The 22,899-nt window shown below is 47.7% G+C and overlaps 1 protein-coding gene across 1 annotated transcript in view; it reads left to right on the top strand.

The window, feature by feature from the left end:
- The window catches only part of LOC309808872 (forkhead-associated domain-containing protein 1-like), a gene marked incomplete at both ends in the record, with an annotated part of 84,598 nt that overhangs the window by 54,270 nt on the left and 7,429 nt on the right, over positions 1 to 22,899 (top strand). Inside the window, 10 exons of the mRNA XM_082629447.1 lie at positions 3,458 to 3,566; positions 7,468 to 7,598; positions 9,865 to 9,954; positions 10,982 to 11,086; positions 14,830 to 14,931; positions 16,813 to 16,936; positions 17,622 to 17,746; positions 20,661 to 20,756; positions 21,180 to 21,400; positions 21,931 to 22,096. Of these exons, the coding sequence (XP_082485573.1) occupies positions 3,458 to 3,566; positions 7,468 to 7,598; positions 9,865 to 9,954; positions 10,982 to 11,086; positions 14,830 to 14,931; positions 16,813 to 16,936; positions 17,622 to 17,746; positions 20,661 to 20,756; positions 21,180 to 21,400; positions 21,931 to 22,096 (1,269 nt within the window). The remainder of the gene's footprint in view (positions 1 to 3,457; positions 3,567 to 7,467; positions 7,599 to 9,864; positions 9,955 to 10,981; positions 11,087 to 14,829; positions 14,932 to 16,812; positions 16,937 to 17,621; positions 17,747 to 20,660; positions 20,757 to 21,179; positions 21,401 to 21,930; positions 22,097 to 22,899) is intronic.

Raw genomic sequence — 22,899 nt, 5'->3', positions numbered from 1 at the left:
CTATCTCTGGTATCATGCAAATAAAAGCATTAAGCTGAGAAGAGCTTACAAACACTTTCAGTGTTCCAAGGACCTTTTATGGAAAAGTTGTATTTACCCCCAACAGAGAAAAGTAAGATGTGAAAGAATTTTTTCACTCAAAGTTTCCAAAGCACAAACATGCAAAAGTATAGCCTTGGGGAGAGTGGGGGTCAGAGTGGCCTGTGTCCCCGCAACTTCTAGCATAGACCCCCCCCAATAATGTCTCAGGTGCCCCAGGGAAAAAGTAAGTGTAACTGCCCCAAATGTCCTAGACTCTGAACCATGATGGTGTATGAAACGAGTCAGAAAACTTGTGAGACCTTGACGGTTCTGTTAATTCTACCAGAGTAATAATGACAAGATTTCCAAGGATACAAACCAAGACCAAAGGCTGTGAGCGCCATCTGGTGGCCATATCAGCACGCCCGAACTCCATTACCTGGGCATGCCCACCACCTCCCCCCAATCTTTTTTTTTTTTTTTTTTTTAGCGTGATGCCCGCAACCTGGTCTGATTGTAAACAGGGAATTTCCTGTATTTCTTCTTTTGGAGGGATTATTTTTATTTAAGACACTGAGTCTCTATTTACTCTTATAACAGTTATTTTTAATTTAATGCACGTTTTTAAGTTTAAAAAGGGAGCTGCTTCTACGAAAAACGCTAAGAAATTATAGTGGGACTAGCCAAGAGACATGGGAAAAATAGTGAAAGTGGTATATGAATGACTGAAGTTTAGGAACTCTCTTCGGGTGGGGTTGCCAGATAAAGTAAGGACACCCAGTTAAATTTGAATTTTAGAATTTCGTTGTAGTGTGTGTCCCAAATATTGCATGGGACACATTTGCACTGAAATATTATTCATTATCTGAAATCCTATTTTAAGTGAACATCCTTTTTTCCTCCCCTAAATCTGGCAACCTTACCTTAGGAGAACAAAGAAATTGCACCCAGGACTTCCCTGGTGGCACAGGGGTTAGGGATCCGCCTGCCAGTGCAGGGGACACGGGATCGAGCCCTGGTCCGGGAAGATCCCACCTGCCGTGGAGCATGTAAGCCTGTGCGCCACAACTACTGAGCGCTCGTGCCACAACTACTGAAGCCCGTGTGCTTAGAGCCCAGGCTCCGCAACAAGAGAAGGTGCCGCAATAAGCCTATGCACCGCAACAAAGACCCAACGCAGCCAAAAATAAATTAATAAATAAGTAAAATTTATTTTTAAAAAAGGAAAAGAAATTGCATCCTTCTCCTTGTCACTTCCATTTTGATCTATCAAAACAAGCTAGTGGGGCTTCCCTGGTGGTGCAGTGGTTGACAGTCCGCCTGCCGATGCAGGGGACACAGGTTCGTGCCCCGGTCTGGGAAGATCCCACATGCTGCGGAGCGGCTGGGCCCGTGGGCCATGGCCACTGAGCCTGCACTTCCGGAGCCTGTGCTCCACAACGGGAGAGGCCACAACAGTGAGAAGCCCGCGTACAGCAAAAAAAAAAAAACAAAAAACAAAACAAGCTAGCTCTTGTCCTGTCTACGGATTGCTTGACATTTATGCCCCAATAAACGTGTCCCTGTGGGAGTACTGAGGCCTGACATCTGAAAAATCACAGGGCAAAGGCCCACAGTGCACCTTGAGGTGGGAATGTCCGGGCCACTCAGAACAAGCAGTCTGGCCACATCAGACCGAGAGGGAGGGGGTTCTGGGCCCAGCTCTCTTTCCCGGCCTCTCGGGTACCTGCTCTGTGGAGGCCGAGGCCTGGCAGCTACTTTCGGGCCCTTACCAACGTTGCATTTGATGGAGAGCCTTCCGCACCCCACGTGTAGACCTAGACCCCTGGAGGGGGGCCCGCCCTTGAGGGGGCTCTGAGCCATGGACTTAGAGGGTGCTCACAGCAGCCATAGATAGAGCCGGCCTGTGGTGCTCCCACCCACGATTCCTGTATTTCCTTTATTTTTTTATTATTTTTTTTTTTTGCGGTACGCGGGCCTCTCACTGTTGTGGCCTCTCCCATTGCGGAGCACAGGCTCCAGATGCGCAGGCTCGGCAGCCATGGCCCACAGACCCAGCCGCACCGCGGCATGTGGGATCTTCCCGGACTGGGTCACGAACCCGCGTCCCCTGCATCGGCAGGCGGACTGTCACCCACCTCGTCACCAGGGAAGCCCCTGTATTTCCTCTTAATAACAACCACACTGGCGTTTAAGTGAGCCTGGCAAGGCTTACAAATGCACACATAAAGATTACCAACTACCTTCCCCAGAGACGGACGAGGGAAGTTGAAGCTAAAACACACCGTGAGGGCTTCCCTGGTGGCGCAGTGGTCGAGAGTCCACCTGCCGATGCAGGGGACACGGGTTCGTGCCCCGGTCCGGAAAGATACCACATGCCGCGGAGTGGCTGGGCCCCTGAGCCATGGTCGCTGAGCCTGCGCGACCGGAGCCTGTGCTCTGCAATGGGAGAGGCCACAACTGTGAGAGGCCCGCATACAGCAAAAAAAAACCAAAATAAACCCAAAACAAAAGAAAGAAAACACCCCGTGGGTAGTCAGAGGAGAGGACCGTCATAGCTCATCCCCCTGTGCCGTGTGCCAGGCATGATCTGAGCACCTGTACACATGTTAACTTATTAAAATACTTCTAACAATCCTATCAGGTTGGGACTACCATCACCCCGCGTGCAGACTGAACAAAAGGAAACAGAATATGGTGTCCTCCTTGTGCTCACAAAGCCCGTTAACTGGCAGAGACAGGACTTGAAGGCCACAGTCCGGCTCCCGAGTCCATGCCATGCTTTACAGCCTCCAACTTCTCACGCTCATTCCTAGAGCCACCTGGGAAGGAGGAACCAGGCAACTAAAGACTGGGTTTGAATCAGACTCCACGTCTGACCAGCCACGTGATCCCGAGCAGGGGGCCTCGCCTCTCTGAGTCTCAACCTGGCTCCCTTGCAAAATGGGCACATTAATGGGAACGTCAGCCTTCAGCAACGCTGTGACGAGTATCAGTGTAGCATGTGTGAACGGGCTCTGTAAACTCTGGAGTGTTCTGTGAGGTATAAACTACCCTCTATTCTCATTAGAGGGAATTCATTTCATAACCTGCTCCCGGCTCTTGAACTTTGCTGTGCATCCAGTCAGTGCTGGATGATCTGGAACCAACAGCTGGTCTATTTATGGATGAAAACCCACAGGTCATAGGAAGACAGCAGCACCGGAGCCCCTGGGTGGCCACAAAGATAAGGTTCGTGTCTTGAGGACCGATGACATGGTGGTCACTGAAGGAACAGGCCCCTCCTGCCCCTTCCACTAGTGACAACGGAAAACCTTGGTTTCCCCAACACCCCGATCCAAGATCAGCCCGACTCTTTGCCCAATGTTGGAGAAGTACCGGCGTGTCCTGCAGGCCTGGCTGGCCCCCTCTGACTGTGTGTTGCCTCCTTCCACAGATCAGTGCCCTACAGCAAGGCTACAACCAGGTGCTGAGCCAGACCCTGGAAATCACCTCCCTGAAGCACGAGGCCGAGAACTTAAGGAGGGACGCCGCAATCACGTCAGGTGAGGCCCTTCTGCATTCAGGCCCCAGAGCTTCTGCCCTCCCGCTGCAGACATCACCAGTCAACCAGCGCACCTGTGCCCGTGACACGGGTGCAGCCTCAGGGATCACCCGTGTCGGTGCATTAGAGTTCTCCCTCAGTGGAGGTTTCTTGCCACCCAGTTCCGAGGGCAGGGCCTGGTAAATATTTGAGAGAATGGTATCTCTTGGCTACAAGGTCTCCTGAGCACTGGCCCCACCAGGGAGAACACAGGTCGCCTTGTGGCTTGGGTGGTTCCACAAAGCAGCCTGAGTGCAAACTAGAGCATGGACAAAATGGGGTCACTCCTTTAAGGCACCCATAGTCTCACCCATTTCAGCCAAGTGCACTTGGGCCCAAAGGAAACCATTTTCTAATTTGATCAGAGGTGGTTCCCTGATAAAGGGCTTGGGTTGGGAGAGGGGCAGCCAACGCACAGCTGTGACTGAGCTTTGATTCCCTGGATTCCTTCATTGCTTCCACATGTTTCTTGAGCTCCTTCTAGGTGTCAGGCCCCGTTCCAGGCTCCGGGGAGGGAGAGCCAAGCAAGACAGTCAGATTCCTGTACTCACAGATTTGGGAGGGGGTGACAGACAATAAAAGTAAACGGATGAATAAACAAGCCCACTTCAGAGAGCAGTGGTGCTGTGGAGAAAATAAACTGTGTGTCGTGGTGGCCAGCGCTTCAAGGGGGGAGGCCAAGGGGGACCAGCTTAGTGGGTGTGCAACCATGGAACTCAGGTGGGACTTGAACCCGTGGGCTGGGACTCGAACCCAGTCAGAACCCACTATCTTTTAATCGAGATCACGCATCTGGTCTCGGGACTTACTAAAGCTCAGGTTCTTTATGTCTCATCGCAGAAAGAATTCAGTGAGAGACAAAGTAAGAAGTGGATTTCTTTAGAGAGAAACACACTCCACAGACAGAGTGTGGGCCATCTCAGAAGGCTAGAGGCCCCCAAATATGGGGCGGTTAGTTTTTATGGGCTGGGTAATTTTATAGGCTAATGAGTGGGAGGATTGGGACAACTCTAATATTTTGGGGAAGAGGCGGGGATTTCCAGGAATTGGGCCAACACCCACTTTTTTTTTTTTTTTTTTTCTGTACGCGGGCCTCTCGCTGTTGTGGTCTCTCCCGTTGCGGAGCACAGGCTCTGGACACGCAGGCTCAGTGGCCATGGCTCACGGGCCCATCCGCTCCACGGCATGTGGGATCTTCCCGGACCGGGGCACGAACCCATGTCCCCTGCATCGGCAGGCGGACTCTCAACCACCGCGCCACCAGGGAAGCCCCACCACCCACTTTTTGACCTTTATGCTCAGCCTCGGAACAGTCCTGGTGCTGGTGCGTGTGTCATTTTGCTCATGTATTACAATGAGCCTGTAATGGGGCTCCAGTTCCCCTGGAAGTCGAATCTTACGCCCCGTTGGACCTAGCCGATTCTAACCAGTTTATGCTGTATCCTCCACGGCTATGTCCTTCTTTTAGAGAGGACCTGTTTCAGGTGGGCAAGGACAAGCCAAGGGCAAGCGAGGCTGCGTGGAGTGAACAGAGGATTGTGGGGCTGGGCAGGGTCGGGGGGTCTGGGTTTTTATTCCAAGGGTGTTGGGAATCCAGTGGAGTTTTTTAAGCCGAAACTGACATGCCTAGAGACCTGAAGAGGATGGGACCACTCACAGACGAGGGGAGGGAGAGAAGCAGGTGACAGGGAGGAGGCAGTGAGCCTCGGAGGGGCACATCACTCTGAAGGCAGCCAGCGCGTAGCAGGAAACATGCCCACAGCTGTAGAAGCCAGGCACAGCATTGAGTCGCACGTGAATCCCCATCTCTGTATGAATCTGTGCTTTTCTTCTGCCTCACTCTGCAACTTAATCACACCCAGCCCCACCCCCTGCTGCCCCCAGGTCTCTGCTTATTCTCCTCCCTCACTTGGGATGTCCTCAGATATTTTCTGAGCACCTCCCCCAGGCTAGGTGCTGTTCTGGGCACCAGGAATGGAAGGATGAACTCGCTGGTCCTCACCTTCCTCCCGTATGTCGGCCAGTGAAACCTCATCCAAGCATCAAGCCTGTCTCAGATCCCACCTTCTCCGATCAGGGAGTCGGACAGACCTGGGTTGGGATAATGCTTGAGATGGGCTGGACCCACTCAAAGTGTGGCAAGCCCCAGAGGGATTTCCAAGTAACTGAACTGTGTCCTGGAGGCAAAGCTCATTTTTAAAATGAAATTCTGGAGCATTTTGTGCTTTATTTCATAGACATTCTTGATTGAAACCTACCACTAAAACTGGGCCTGATGTTCTTTTAAGAAAAGAACCGTAGGAGATAACCCAATACCACTGCATTTATGCACCCTTCTTCCCACTTTTATTCAAAATGATACTACAATGCAAGAGGGAAGAGATATGGGGAGATATGTATATGCATAACTGATTCACTTGGTTATAAAGCAGAAACTAACACACCATTGTAAAGCAATTATACTCCAATAAAGATGTTTTAAAAAAATGATACTACAGTAATGGAGTAGTTATCTATTGCTGCATAACAAGTTACCCCAAAATGTAATGGATAAAACCCCAACCAATATTTATTATCTCCCCCAGTTTCTGTAGTTCAGGAATTTGAGGGGGGGGTGACTTAGTTCTCATGAGTTGCAGTCAAGATGTCGGCTGGGGCATCAGTCATGTCATCTAAAGCCTCGGGGGGAGGGCCTCCCTGGTGGCGCAGTGGTTGAGAGTCCGCCTGCCGATGCAGGGGATACGGGTTCGTGCCCCGGTCTGGGAGGATCCCATATGCCGCGGAGCGGCTGGGCCCGTGAGCCATGGCCGCTGGGCCTGCGCGTCCGGAGCCTGTGCTCCGCAACGGGAGAGGCCACAACAGTGAGAGGCCCGCATACCGCAAAAAAAAAGAAAAAAAAAAAAAAATTAAAGCCTCGGGGGGAGCCGGAGGATCCCCCTTCAAAATGGCTGCTCATGTGGCTATTGGCTGGAGGCCTTAGTCCCTCAGCACACATGCTTCTCTCTAGGGCTGTTTGAGTGTCGTCACGACACAGCAGTTGGCTTCCCCCAGAGTGAATGATTGGAGAGAGAGCAAAGAGGAGGCCACAGTGTGTTTTATGACCCAGCCTGAGAGGAAACAGTCCGTCATTTCCAGAGTATCATATTGGTTACCCATGGCAGCCCTATTCAGGGTGGGAGGGGCTACACAAGGCATGAATTCTAGGTGGTAGGGATCATTGGGCCCATTTTGGAAGCTGGCTGCCGAGAAAAATCATAGGCGCCATGGAACAAACATAATTTAGCCACTTTGTGTTCTTGGGACATACCGCATCATTTGACCCTTACAATAACTCTGTGTGGGACAGACAGTGGGAGGTGAAATAGCTTGTCCAAGACCACCAAGCTAATAAGTGGTAGAGAGGGGTCCAAACTCAGAGGACTGAGAAACCAACCACCCACCCCATCAATAGTGTCCAGCAGTTCCCTCTGCCACACGCCCGTCTCCTGGCCTCTGGAGAAGAATTCCTGGACCTTCCCTGTGCTGGGCCTTTGTTCCCCAGGCCCATGGTGTGGCCTCTCCTCCCGGCTTTGCCTGGCCTGTGCCCACAAGGGGCCCCCAAAGGCTTCTCCTCTCGCTGGTGCTGACTGCCCCTTATTCTCACTGAAGCCTCAAACCCTGTTCCGTGGACTTTGCTCTCATTCCCTTTCCTGCTCTGGGACCCTTGCAAAAAGCCCCCCAGTTCTAGGCGGGCACCGGTGGTGGCCCGGGTTTTGAACGTCTTGTCCGAACGTTGGCTGAGAGCCATGGTGTTGCCAAGAATCCTTCTTGCCTCTTTGACCTCCATGAGTCTTTTGTTTTGGTTTGGTTTGGTTCTTTTACAGAGATGGTGTCATCTTTGCAAAGAGACGTGTTAGTAAAGGATGGTCAAGTTCAACAACTACAACAGGAGGTGAATCAACTGAAAAGTGAGAACAAAGAAAAGGATCACCAGCTCGAAGCCCTCAGCTCCAGAGTGAGTGTCGGGTCATCAGCAAATTGTAGCTGCGAAAAGCAGACACAGTGGAGTCACATGACACACGGTGGTGAGATGAGGCCAGTGCCCAAGGACACAGGGAGGGTAGCTGCTGGGCAGGTGGCCAACTTCTCTGAAGCCTTTCAAAGGATAGCGTGTATGTGGCTCAGAAGAAGCATAATAGATTTTCAAATCCAGCAAACATTTTCTAACCCCTATTATAAATGAGTTTGTTTAATCCCAGCAACAAACCCACCTATGAGCATATACTGCCAGTACAAAGTTTAACATTAAACAGAATACGATCTCCCTGTGAGCAAGGATGACCACACGGCTGCATCGTGGTCCCAGCACCGCTGGTTCTCATAACTGTCTTCAAAGCAGAACGTCTGAAGATCCAGATGCAAACACGCAGACGCTCATTTCTTCCTTAGACTTTAGTGTGTGGAATGTCTCTATGGAAGATGAACGTGGTAGGCAAGCAAAGAGCTTTTTACATGTAACTTTGACTATTTGCAAATCTTGCCTTCAATGCTAACTTTAGAATCCTGACTCTATAGGATAAGATTTCTCAGTATTTGCATGATGTGCCTGTTTCTGTGAGTCAAGGTAAAACCTCAAAGCTTTCATCTCAGGTGGCAAGTCAGAGATTCCCAGAGGCTACCCGATAGCTAGGTCTGCATGGGGGTGGGGTCAGAACAGATCTTGAGGTTCCAAGGAAAAGGCACAATAAGTAACACCTGGTACGTAGTACCATATCCAGTTTGGAGCTGGTGAAAGGCACTGCACGAGCTTTGGGATCAGACAGACCAGGGTCCCATCCCAGAGCTTTCTTTTATTGTAACTTATTTGGCCTCCATTTCCCCAACTGTGAAATGGGGATGACAAAATCGTTTTCTGAGAAGTGGGAGGCTGGTTTTCGTTGTGCTCTTCTGCCTCTGCCCCGGGTCAGCTGCCTGGCCAAGCCCTCTGCATTCGTTTCTCCCAAGCAGGGTGACTTCCCAGGCATGTGCTATAGCTGTTTAATGTGGTGTGTGTGTGTGTGTGTGTGTGTGTGTGTGTGTGTGTGTGTGTGTGTGTGTTGGGGACGGGAAGGGGATGCAGAGCTGGTGCTAAGTACAAGGAATCTGCAAAGACAGCACCTGCTTGGCTCTTCTACCTCCTGAAGTGCATTTGGATGATTTATGTCCCCGTTTCCCCTTCCTCGTTGACCTTGGAATGAGGTCCCTTCTCCTCTAGACTGTGCTGGCCAATAGCACAAGGGCTCGTCATCACCAAGGGTACTGCTCTTGTGAACATTTGAGATGCCTTTTTTTTAATGACATACATCATGTGTGTTAATTTTAGAAAAATAAGTAGATGACATTGAGAAGAAAAAATAAAAAGAGAGGAGAGGAAATGCTACCTTCAGAAATAAGTGTTAATATTTTCATGTATGTTCTTCCAGTCTTATTTCTATATATTGCCTAGAAATCAATCAATCAATCATTTTATAGTTAATTTATACTATGCACATTTTTAAAATTTTTAAATGCTTACTATTTTCCCGTGCTAATAAATCAACGCTCTTATCATTCGTCTTAAAAGCTACATACTTTCTCCTGGATGTACCCAGTGTTATAAAGTGGTCTGCTGTTATAAACAACACTTGGGTTGTTTCCTCTTTTTTTTTTTTCTTCCACTGTTACTGACAATTCTGTGAAGAGCATCCTTGAAACTACAGATTTACTTATTTCTCCAGTCATTGTCCTTAAGGTACATTCCTAAAGTGGGAATTGCTGGGTCAAAAGAAGGCACATCCATCCTTATGCCCTTAATGCCTGTTGCCAAGCCGCCCTCGGGCAAGACAGCTCCGTTTACCCCTCCACACCAGTCGGGGCAGTTGTTTCTTTGAGATGCAACCTGCACAATAGCCCTAAGATGGACCTGAGCTCACTGGCTCAGCCCCCTCCGCCCTCACTGGTCACAGCGTGAAAACATCCCAATTCCTGCACCCTAAGTCCCCAGACTCTACAAAGCTGGATTTCCCCTGCAGTGAAGTTTGCTGGCTTTTGAAGAGGAACTTAGATGCTCTATTCCTCAGAACTCAGGAGAGGGGTGAACTGGGAACGACTGCAGGATCCCATGCTCCCATCACACAAATGGTCTCGCCTCTCAGAATTCAGAGGTGTGATTGGGTTATACAACAGGAAACACTCCTGGGCATGAACACAGGTACTTGGGACCCCCAGCCAAGCCCCCGTGGCCTTGTCCTTTTTCTCCACAGTGCTCAGTGCTGAAAGAAGAGTTACAGAAGGAAGATGCCCAGAAGGAGAAGTGGGAAGCCCAAGAGAAAGAGTTAAAACTCTGCAAAACCGTGCGTTGAACCTCCTGACCCCTAGGTGTCCACTGAAAGCCTAGATTGTGGCCTTGAGGGTTTTGGAGGGGTTCCTTGGCCCATTAGCTAGCACAAGCTCTGGGGCTTTCTGGGTGTTTGTCTGTTAATGTAGTCTCCTAATTCTTTGATTTGCTGGCCTCAAAGAGATGGGTGAAAAGACCATGGAAAACACACTCTCCCCAGATTTTCTGGGCAGTTGGCTCAAGGCCCCTCATCAGGTTTCCCCTGGGGAAAGGGACGGGAGGTGGCCACCGTATGCTGCTAGAAATTCACCGTGGTCCCTACCCCTGGACTTGTGATGCCCAGACTTTCATGATCCACTGTCACAAGTTTTATCACAGCCCTGAGCACTGTTATTAACACAACTCTTCTTGAAGTATTTTTACTTAAATACATTCAATTTTACAACAATTCATAAAAACAAAATAAAAAGCAAATGTATCACTGGCCTTGTATGGAAGGTGAACATAAAAATGAATACAATGAAAAGATGACCACTCAATGTAAATGTTCACCCCCTGTACCGGCCCGAACCCTCGTGCACATCACCAGGCATACGTTTTCCATCCGTTGGGAAGGACGGTGCCTGGGACGGGAGCAGGAGACATGTGTTCTTCTCTCTGTCAGGAGCACACTTCTCTGCCTCAAATGAGAAAAAAGAAAAATGTCATTGTTCTTTTCTTCCAAACTGTGCCCATTGTGTCTTCCAAACAGCCCTTATTTAGATTGAACTCAAAAATGTGCCCCAAGGAAAGAGACTCTAATGAGTGGATAGGTATCTTGTACTGTTTAATCCAGGATCCATGCTGATCTTCAAAAGAAACTCAAATTTTCCCTCACCCAGCCCTTTCATTGCATCCGTTGAAAGAAAGTCTACTTTGCCTCAAATACGTGGAATTGTCCCCCAAGGGAAGGAGTTAAGCGAATCCCAGACTAGGTTTCTGCCTTAATGAACCGGATGAAATGAGTTGTGAAGTTGACTTCCCTGTTGTTGGAACTCTTTCAGCAAATCCATGACATGGAAAAAGAAATGAGGAAGCTCAGGGTGGAGCTGAAAAGGAGCAGTACCGAGCAGAGCCTGATCTCTATGACGCTGTGGGAAAAGAGCAAGGTATGGCAGGGACAGGTCGGCCTGGGAACCACTCTGGGGCCAGCACTCCACCTGCATCATCTCTGTTCATCCTCACAATGACCCCATGCGGTCTATACTGGTATTAACCCCACTTTACAGTCGGGAAAACTGGGGCTCACAGAGGTGAAGGAAGTTATCCAAGTTCACTTGCATAAAGTAGTTGTGGCAGAACTTGAATCCAGGTCTGCCTGACTCCAAAGCTCCTGTGTGTAACCACAACCCTAGACTGCCTTCAGATCTTAATTGTGAAATTATCTAAGAAAGAATTGATCCATTAAATCAAGTTTGCCAATGATGTTGATCCAACTTAAATTCTCATATTGATTTTTTTTTGTCTTTTTGTTCCATCATTGAGAATGTTTTTAAAAATCTCAACATGTTTGTCATTTGTGTGTTTCTTCTTTTAATATGAACGATTTTTGCTTTATATATTTTGAGGCTGTGTTACTAGGTGCATATAAATTTAGAATCCTAATACTTCCTGTAGAGCAAAACTTTAGATCATCATGAAATATCCCTTTTCATCTCTAGTAGTGTTTCTCCCTTAATGTCTCCTTTGTCATTTAGCTTCACCACTGGCTTTCTGTTGGTTAGAGTTTTCATACCATATCTTTTTCATATGTTCTCTGTCAATTTTTGTCTTAAGGTTTAGACATATGCCTTCAGATAGCGTATCATTTTTACAAAATCCAGTTTGACAATCTTTGACTTTTAGTCCATTTATATTATGTAATTACTCGTGTACTGGGATTTAAATCTACCTTCTTGCTCAATACCAGATGTACCATCTGTGGTATGTTCCTTTTTCTCTCCTTTCTTGCCTCCTTCTGAGTGGATGGTTTTCTCTTATTCCACTTTCCCCCTCTATTAGCTTGGAAATATTTCACTTTTTTACTATTCTCTTAGTAATAGTAAGACAATAGCATTCATCCTTGACTCACCAAAATCACACATTAATTAAGTTTTTCACTCTTCTACTATTCTCTTAGTAGTCATCCTGAAGACTACAATATGCATTCTTTTTTTTTTTTTTTTTTTTTGCGGTACGCGGGCCTCTCACTGTTGTGGCCTCTCCCGTAGTGGAGCACAGGCTCCGGATGCACAGGCTCAGCGGCCATGGCTCACGGGCCCAGCCGCTCCGTGGCATGTGGGATCCTTCCGGACCGGAACACGAACCCATGTCCCCTGCATCGGCAGGCGGACTCTCAACCACTGCACCACCAGGGAAGCCCTGCATTCTTAACTTACCAAGAGGCAATAGTAGTTGATAATGATGCCCTTCTCCTTGACAGTGCAATGAGTTTCAAACACCTTAACTTCACTTACCCCCTCCAGATTTATAAGCCATTGCTGTAATTTTCTAAACTTCTCTTGATACTTAAAACCCCACAAGACATTATTAGTGTTTTTCTATAGTCAGTATCATATCCACACATTACCCTTACTGTTGCTTGTCTTTTCTGCATCTCTGATCACCCACCTGGGTTCATTTTTCTTGTGTCTGAAGAATACCCTTTAATGTTTTCCCTCATTGTGGCTCTGCTGATGACAAATTCTCAAATGTGCCTGTGTGTCTGTCTGGAGATGTATATTTAACCTTCACTCTTAAAACACATTTGACTGCGTATTGAATTCTACAATGGCAATTCTTTTCTTTCAGCACATTAGATACAGCATTAGATATGTCACTATTGTCTTGTGGCTCCTATTATTTCTATTTAGAAGTCATCTGTAAGCCTAACTGTTGTACCTTTGCATAATCTGTCTTTTTCTCCGGTTGCTTTTAAGATTGTCTTTTCCCTTGATTTCCAGCAGTTTTATTATGGTTTATCTAGGTGTGGATTCAGTTTTATTTACCTCGTTGAGTTCGTAGGGGCTTCTTGAATCCCTGGCTTGGTGTTTTGCCTTAGTTCAGGTGCTTGGGCTCTGTACCACACAGGCAGTGGGGAGCTACTAAGGCTTCTGAACAAGTGACTGATGCAATGACATTCGTGGACAGTAATCAGGGTGAAAATGGTAGTTACAATTTCTCACGTACTAGGAGTTACCTTGAACATTTCATCTCTTCATCTTCACAACAGCGCTGTGATCTAGAAATCATCCTCTCCATTTTACAGATGAGAAAGTCAAGGCTACTAGTTACTAGTAAAGTAACTAGCCCAATGGCACAGTCGGTTTTGTCTGACTCCAGGTTCGTCTGACTTCAGTGACCCTGGCGTAGCAAACAGCCACATGCTACTGTTTACACTGAAATTAATGAAAATTAACTAAAATTTTTAGTTCAGTTCCTCCATCACACCATCCCCATTTCGAGTGCTCGATCCCCAGATGTGCCTGGTGGCTGCCATATTAGACAACACAGCCTCGCTCAGAGTACCTGTATCATTGCAGAAAGTTCTGTTGGACAGAGCTGCCTTACAGCTGGGTAACTCTCACAGTACCGTTAAGATTGCACTGGAAGAATCTAAACTCGAGGCGAGGAGGCCACTTGTCACAGTCCAGCTTGCATGTGAGAGGGGTTGGAGGACAGGCGTGAGACCCCCGAGTGTGAGAGAGGGAGCAGGGCGGCTGTTGAAGGTGACTCTGAGGCTTGGGGACGGGAACGGGGGCTGTTCATGCAGAGCACAGATAAGGGCAGAGTCCAAGGCTGGACTTGGCTTTTGCAGCATATGAAAAAGGCTGCTGACATAAAAGTCAGAGCATGTTTAGACCTGGGAGAAAACTAAGGCCCAGAGAGCTTAGATGACTTTTCCAAGGTAACGGAGCTGGGTAGAGGCTCTTCCACTGGACCACACTACTCAGAAGAAAGCTCTTAAGGGCTTTTCTGGGTCTTTTATTACATCCCTGTGATCCCCCTCTTCAGATCCCTAAAAACACAGCCTGTGAATTTGTTTCAGCACAAAAACTTTCCATTTATTTACGAGAGTTTGCCTCATTTCCTGTTAGTGCCAGGGCCCAGGGCTCAGCAGGTGCATCCAAGAACTGAGCAGCTGCGAGGCCTACACTGGCCAGCCAAGGGTAGCGTGGAGCACGCCCAAGCTTACCGTGTGTTGACTGTTACCCAAGCAAGGGGGGAAAAGTAGGCAAGCTTCTCCACTTTAAAGGCCTTCCTTGGCAGGCTGCAATTCTTAATAGACATTGCTTTGGCAAGCCTCCAGAGCGGTTACCACCAGTGAGTGTGCTCAAAGTGGTAACGACAAACAGTTATGATAATAAACCCAATCATAACATTTCCAAGTACCCATCACGAGTTATTAGAACGAGACTGTACGGCGGACATTCCCGTCCACCTTTCATAGGTTACAACAGTACTTAACACACTCACAGAGCCCTTAAGCACTATTCCAAACATCGAATCCCCACAATAACTCTATGCAGTGATACTAGTATCATCATCCCCATTGGACGGATGAGGACACTGAGTCACGGAGCAGTGAAGTAACTTTCCGAGTGTCGTACGGCTGGTTAGGGACCGAGCTGGGATGGGAGTGTGCGGTAGAACATACTTGAGGCCCGGGTGCAGAGCTCGGCCCTTTCCCATAGGGGGCAACTCCCTGTGAGTTTGCCTCCACCCTGTGCATGCCTGTGACCCCTGCTGCTGGGCTGCAGCTGTCCCTACCCCTCAGGGACTCCCCCACTGCCATTAGCCCCCCTAGAAGAGTTTCCCCAGAGGGCATGATGATCACATTAGCAGCAAGCCCTCGGTTTCATCATCCTTTCAGGTTGAAGAGAAGCTTCGGCAGGATTCCAGAAGGAAATTGCTTCAGCTGAAAGAAATGAGGAACAGAGCAAACCTCATTAAAGCCAATTTGGAAAGGGCAGTAGGTCAGGTAGGCGTGCTGCAGAGCCCCTTCACGGGCCCGTGCTCTCCACGGAATCCCGCACCCAAGCGGCCGGCAGGGATGAATGAGGAGGAAGACGGCCTGCCTTAGTTCACCCACTTATTTTCTATACGAAGAAGTGTCTAGAAAGAACTAGAGCTGAGATTCTATCTAGATCTAGAGTCTGAGCTTTTAACCACGATGCTCTACTACTTCGCTATTAGTTACTAAGCTAAGCATCATTTTTCTGTGTTTTGAAGAAAGTTTCGTGAACCTTTGTCCCGCCCCCAAAGGTAGTGGAAATGACTCCTGCGTTAGTCCTGTCCCCCATCAGCTGCAGTTCCCCTTCCCCTCATTTCAGATGAAGATCAACAGTTCTCGGGAAACTCAGCAGTATTTGCTGCAAGAAGAGTTACAGCAGCATCTGGCAGAGAAGGAGAAGCTGACCGAGGAAAGACCGCAGCAAGAGGAGAAGCTGAAAGCCAGAGTCAAGCGGCTAATGGCAGAGGAATCGGTAAGGTGGTCCCCGTCCTTCTCTTTACTACTGGAAACTGATGAAATGGGCTTTCCTATGAGAAACAGAGGGCATGTACTTAGATGGAGGAATCTCAGCAACTCCTTGTTGGGAACTAAATTAATTAAAGAGGGTGAATGATGTAGGAGGAATTAACATGAAGCTTGAATCCTAAAACTCAGAGATCAACTTGAAGATCAACTTGAAGAGGCAAGGTTATTGAAATGTCTAGAAATGGTACTTTGTTTATATACCGCAGCTGATTTTATTGATACAAATCCCAGTCGTTACTGCGGCTCCTGGTTTGTGTCTAAGTGTGTGCAAGACCAACCAATAGTATTTCAGTCTTTCTCTTCATGCATATCAGGGGAAACACATGGCCAAAACTGCTACTTACTTTTCCAGAAACCAGCCAATTAGAGGATACTTTACAGTGGCACCTCTCAACTCAAAGGTGTCCACGGATCATATGGGGATGTTGTTGAAATGCAGATTCTGACTCAGCAGGTCTCGGGTGGGGGGAGCCTGGGATTCTGCATTTCTGAACAGCTCCCAGCTGGTACCGATAGCACAGCTCTGCAGACTACATTTTCAGCCACAAAGTCTGAGAAGAAGGTTTTCCCCAAGTTGGCCGATAAGAACCACCTGGGGCTTCCCTGGTGGCGCAGTGCGTTGAGAGTCTGCCTGCCGATGCAGGGGACACCGGTTCATGCCTCGGTCCGGGAGGATCCCACATGCCGCGGAGCAGCTGGGCCCGTGAGCCATGGCCACTGAGCCTGCGTGTCCGGAGCCTGTGCTCCGCAACCGGAGAGGCCACAAGAGTGAGAGGCCCACGTAACGCAGAAAAAAAATAAATAAATAAAAGCCCCTCCAGGGACTTCCCTGGTGTTCCAGTTATTAAGACTCTGTGCTTCCGCTGCAGGGGGCGCGGTTTCGATCCCCGGTCAGGGAACTAAGATCCCGCATGCCGCATGGTGCAGGCAAAAAAAAAAAGCCCCTCCAGGAGCAAATTTGATGTGATTGTTCAGAGATGAGACCAGAATGACAACAAGTGGAAACCCAAGCTTAGAAGAACATTAGAAGAAAAAAAGAAATAAAACATGGGGAGGGAACATAGGGGGGATCTCTTATTTATAATGATGCTAAGTAGGTAGGAAAGTTGGAAATCTTCCTAGATGTGACTTTGTATTCGAAATGAAATTTTTAAATTCCTTCGCTGCTGAAGCCCTGTAATGATATTTTCCAAGGTACTAAGTAAGTGACAGGGTTTCTGCTAATCCATGATTTGTTCATGTTTCTTCAAATACAAGAGAGTGAGATTGTGATCACTGATAAAGCTGCTGTCCTCACCATTCTGGCCACAGGAGCAGTCCTTCAGTGATCTAGGAGCCAAGTGCAAAGGGTCCCGACATGAGGAAGTCATTCAGTGTCAGAAAAAGGCCTTATCTGAGCTTCGTGCGCGAATTAAAGAACTTGAGAAGGCCAGCTTGTCAAGTAAGTTTCCTCCTGCTTAGTCATCCCTCTGTGCTGAGAACCATGGGCCCCAGACTTGAGGGTTCACTTTAGGGACTAACCAATTTGCCAGGACCACCATCTTCTATCCCCATCATTTCATAACTAAAAAAACATAGTTATAAAAAAAAGATGGGCAGGAAAAAAAATAGATGTGTAGGCATGAGCTCAGAGTCAAGAGCAGGCCTTGATATTAAATAAACAGGATTTCATGAAAAACTCAGAACCTTGTCCTTCTTTTTCTTATTTCACTGTGGCCCAGTGGAAACTTTTCATACACGCATGATGTGCAAGGACCAACCTTGGGGAACTTCCCAGGATAAATACCCTGTTTAGAGGGAATAGGGCTTTCAAGAAACCAAGCTTGCTGCTGGGTGGAGCCCTGGGCTAGGACACAGAAGCCTGGGTTCAAGTCCATCCTCACACCTGTGGCCGAAGGTTCCCCCTCAGTGCCCCCGCCCTGGGAGGCTGCAGCCTCATATGAGCTGTGTGGCCTTGGACAAGTCATTTCACCTCTCTGGGCCTCGATGCCTCACCTGCCAAGGGAGGATGGTGAGCTAATTAGTACTGGCCTGTGGTAAGTGTCCAGTAAATAGCAGCTGTGACTTTTACATGCAGTAACTTCTTCCTGAGCCTTTCTTTTGAGTGTAAATTATTTCTTTTATAGATCACAAGGACCACATGGATGAATCATTTCTAGACTTAAAGACCCTCGGGATGGAAAAAAATGTTCGGAAAATATTGGATGCAAAACCTGACTTGCCAACTTTTTCAAGAGTAGAGATCCGAACGGTAACCAAAGAAACTTTGTCTCTGCATTGACTGACACGTGGGGAGGGTGGGCATGAGGACAGACACAAGCCGTGTGCCCTGGCACCACTGTATACATCATTGGTTCGAGGCCAGGTCCTCCCTGATGGGCTAACACCTGTATGGACTGGTTGGTGCCTGGCCGTACCAGTGATCCAATGTTTGAATAGAAAGGCGGCTTCCCATCGTGTACAGCATGATATAACATTGCACTGATGCTGGCCCGGACAATCTCTGGGCCCTCCTTTTCACATCACATGTTATATTCTGCAGAAAAGATTCAACAAGCTAATGTACAACATTATGTCATGAGCTTGCCTAACATTTGCTTTTTGCTATAAACTGAAAAACATGAACACATAAAGGGCAGCAGAAGGGAGCCATGATGATTAAGAAGACACAAGTTCTAGAATCAGAGACCTGTGTCCTAATCCCAGCTCTGCAAGCTCTGTGACCTTGGGCAGCCTCCTAACCTTTCTGGGACTTCAATTTCCCAGCTGTAAAATGATGATGGAAAAATTAAAGGAGATCATTATGTAAAGTGCTTATCCCAGTGCCTAGCTCATAGCGAGCACTTTAATAGATGATAGTTATTATTGTCAAACAGTATTTAAAGAGTATTATCCAAGAAAACCTTCCTTTCTTAGGGAGCATAGTTTGTGTTTTCCAGGATTTTCAGAAGTAATTTGATTGTTAGGTTGAAGGTGCCCTGTATCCTAAATGGATGTTTGATCGGGTGTTTGATTGACACATGACAGTGGACAGCTCTGATCAGCGTGGCTTGCTGCGGCAGCTGGTCTAAACCAGCTTTGGGAAAACATAATAAAGCCATCCTCTCTGTACCAGCATTTTCTCCTACAATTTTTCTAGACATTTGCTCACACTTCTAGAGATGTGAGTCTTCAGAAATGTGTTGGTTTTCCTGATAAAATCGAACCTTCCTTCTCTGAGGCTGGGAGTGGAGGGACCGTCTCAAGGTGGGGAGCTCAGCTGGATCTCATGTCCTGATGGTCCTGCTTCCAAGATTGACCTTCCCCTTGGCAACAAGCCCTCATCCCACCACTGACACCACAGAGCAGGAAACCTCCTAACTCTCAATCCTCCAAGGTTGGCAGTAATTAAACGAAAGAGCAGGAGGAAGAATAGCTGACATCTGTGAACTGCTTACTGTGTGCCAGGCGTTGAGCTCAGCCGGCTCCATGCCTTATGTCATTGAACCATCGTAGCAGCCTTGTGTCATAGTTACTATTATTGTCCCCATTTAACAGATAAGAAAAAGTAAGGCTTCAGGAGGTCAAGTACCTCACCCAAGGTCACAGAATAATGATTGAAGACACACCAGGGGTGTGTCCCTGGTGGTGTGTCTGCTAGCCTGCAGAGACCGGGTGGGGACTGCGTGCTTGGATCCTGTAGCCCAGGCTCTTCCTTAGTGACCCTCCCCTCAGGAAAAGAGGGGGCGTCTGGAGAGGTACAGAGGATGCAGCTCAGGGTAGCTGAAGACACTGAGCAGCATCTCAGGTTCTTTTTGCAGCAGATCTGCCTGGTTTATTGTCATCTTCAGATACCCTCTTTTATTCTCATCTCCATAGATACATAGACAAATATGTCCACTCTTGTCTATCACAGTCACTTGGGGGCCTTTATATTTTTGTAGTTGTTTTTTTTAAAATCTCAGAGGTTTTCAGGGTAGTGCCAACAAATGCTAGGGCTAAGAGATGCTCATGGCAAGCATTAAAAGCCAATTTATTTTTTAAGGAGTCTTATTATGGTTATTTGTGGTCGTTCAGATCACGTCCCCTATTCAGTCTGGTGGCCTTTCCATGCAGTCAGTTGGGCTTCCAACAGCCAGCTGGCTGGTTGGGGTCTTAGGGAGATGCAGCTGCAAACACTATCTGCATTGTCTCTGGAAAGGGTCTGAAGTGATGCTCACCCACCAGGTTCCAGAACTAGGAGAAGGTTGGGCCAAATTTTGTGAGGGTATGGTTTCTGCTGCACAGAAATGAGATTCCTTTAATAAAAAGGAGGGAGGCTATTTTCCACTTAACCTTCATTCGTTCATTCAACAAACATGCCCACTATGCACCACTCGGTGCCAGGTGCCATGCTGGGCACAAGGAGGGAGATAGTGAGCAAAAGCCGCATGGTCCCCATTTTTCTGGAGCTTGTCTTCTCAACATCAGCGGTACTGATTTTTTGAGCCAGGTAACTCTTTGTTTGGGAGACTGCCCTATGCATCGTGGGGTGTTTAGCAGCATCCTTGTCCTCTACCCACTAGACGCCAGCAGCAATTATGACAACCACAAATGTGCCCAGGCATTGCTAAATGTCCTGGAGGGGGTAGGGTGGACAGAGTCACCCCCGGTTGAGAACCACTGGCCTAAAGGGAAGACAGACGAGACGGTGGCCAAAGAGCGGCACAAGTGATGCATCATTTCAAAGGCAGTCGTGCTCTGAAGGGGTAGGAACACAGTCATAAAGAAAGCAGTTCACAGAGTCAGAATGGATTTAAAACCAACTCTCTTGGCGTGGACATATATACACACACACGCTACCAAAGGTAAAATAGATAGCTCGTGGGAAGCAGCTGCATCGCACAGGGAGAGCAGGTCGGTGCTGTGTGTCTACCTAGAGGGGTGGGATAGGGAGGGTGGGAGGGAGACGCAAGAGGCAGGGGATATGGGGATATATGGATACGTATAGCTGATTCACTTTTTGATACAGCAGAAACGAACATACACCATTGTATAGCAATTATACTCCAATAAAGATGATATAAAAAATCAACTCTCTCAAATTATTTTTTCCAGTTCTTGCATTATTCTTTGGGTTATTCTTCTGGATGTAGAAAATCATAATGGAATGCCAAGAGAGTTTTTCTTCTTTTTTTTTATTTCAGCCTCAAAATGGCCTTTCCAGCCCAGGGTCCATCATGGTCTCTGAGAAGTTAAGGAAAACGGATGTGGCTGAGGCTTTAGATCTTAGTGAAAAGCTGGTAGGTATACCCAGCATCAGTCCCCTCCTGTCCAAACCTGCGTGCCCTGCAGGTAGTTTAAACATCAACGCCACATACATTTTAGTTGTTACAGTAGCTCCACGAGACCCATCTCCTATCCCAGCATGGGCTGGAAATTGCAGAGCCCAATTCCTTGCAAGACTGGGTAGTAAGAATGAATGTTTATGTCTGTTGTCATTCCCCCTCCACCCCTCCCCCCAATTCTCAAAAAGGCATAGTGTAAATGGATGCGGGGGAAAATGAAAGTCGTACTAAAAACCCCAAATGCACTCATTTGCAAAGCATGTGTTTCTTCTCTGCAACTGCAGAAAATGAATGAAACAGAATTAGACGTTTGCCTCCTCAAAGGGGCCACCAGCGGTCTTGGGCCAGGCCTCTTACCTGCGAAATGCTTTCTCGTAGTACATGGACATGAGCAAAACCCTCGGGACTATGCTGAACATCAAAGATATGTCAGGTCACGTGTCCATGAAACACCTCTCCCCAAAAGAGAGGGAGAGAGTCCACCAGCTTCGACAAAGAGACCTCTACCTGGTGTTTGATAAGATCACCCTACTCAAGAACCAGCTGCAGAGAAAAGAGGAGCTTTTGAGACGATACGAGAAGGACATTGAACAGCTCAAATATGGCCCATGTCTCCGGCAAAAGGCCCAGGCCTCCATTCTCCAGGCTAAACCTCGGTGCAGCTGCAGACCCGTAGGGACCAGAACAAGAAGACAGAGGCCTGGGTGTGGAGGGGGGCAGGCGGGATGGTGACTCAGGGCCTGATGGACCCAAGTCTCTGGGCAAGAAAGCAGCAGTTAAAGTACCCTACTGTTAAGGAATAAGGTGCACCTTTTATAAATGTGTCTGATGTTTCACCATGTGTGTGCTTTTCATAATTCCATCCTATTTTCAGTGGTATCCGTTCCCCCACCCTCTCTGGGAAATTGGGAGGGGCTGGTAGCATAACCGTTGCCCCCTTCATGCTGCACGTCCACAGCCAATGGGCTATTTATTCTGCCCTCTAGTCCCCACATCTTCCCCCCACTTGTAAGGAAACCGCGAAGCCAGGCATATATGGAAGTGTTCTGAGGATCTCCCAGGTCGGGAGCATTGGTGGTGAGTGAGAAAGCTGAGGAGAAAAGAGACTTTGTCTCTCCTGTGTGCTCAGGCAGAGCAAAGTGTCGGTTCAGATGTACCAGTCACAGGTGTCAAAGCTGAAGGACGACATCTGCAAAGAGGCCGAAGAAAAGGCGCTGCTGAAGGAGGCCCTGGCGCACATGGAAGAGCGGCTGCACCAGGAGAAGAGGGTCACCAGGGCGATCAGGCAGCAGAAGGTGAGAGGTCCCTGCTCGGAGCAGAGCCTCTGAGGCTGCCCCTCAGCTCCCTTTAGAAACAGCCAACTGAGGTCCCAGTGGGATCCAGGCAGCACAGAATGCATTCGCTCATTGCAAAGGAAGGTGGCAGAATAGCTTTAGCATTAGGCAGACTTAGGTTTAGACTCTTGTTCTGCCATTTACTGTGTGACTTCAGGGAGCTTTTTTTTTTTTAACATCTTTATTGGAGTATAATTGCTTTACAGTGTTGTGTTCATTTCTGCTGTGTAACAAAGTGAATCAGCTATATGCATATGTATATCCTCAGATCCCTCCCTCTTGCGTCTCCCTCCCACCCTCCTTATCCCACCCCTCTAGGTGGTCGCAAAGCAATGAGCTGATCTCCCTGTGCTATGCAGCTGCTTCCCACTAGCTTTCTATTTTACATTTGGTAGTGTATATATGTCCATGCCACTCTCTCACTTCATCACAGCTTACCCTTCCCCCTCCCCATTTCCTCAAGTCCATTCTCTACATCTGTGTCTTTATTCCGGGCTGCCCCTAGGTTCATCAGAACCTTCTTTTTTTTTTTTTTTTTTTAGATTCCATATATATGTGTTAGCTTAACCTCTCTGAGACTCAGTCTAGCTTGCCTCTATTTTTTTTAACTTTCTTTTTTTTTAATTTAATTTTTATTTTATATTGGAGTATAGTTGATTTACAGAGTTGTGTTAGTTTCAGGTGTATAGCAAAGTGATTCAGTTATACATACACATATATCTATTCTTTTTCAGATTCTTTTCCCATATAAGTTATTACAGAAT

The sequence above is a fragment of the Mesoplodon mirus genome (assembly GCF_964341445.2).
Source record: "Mesoplodon mirus genome assembly, chromosome: 7".
NCBI classification, from domain to species: Eukaryota; Metazoa; Chordata; class Mammalia; order Artiodactyla; family Ziphiidae; genus Mesoplodon; species Mesoplodon mirus.
The sequence above is the reverse complement of the archived record's forward strand: the minus strand, read 5'-3'. Positions and strand labels throughout refer to the sequence as shown.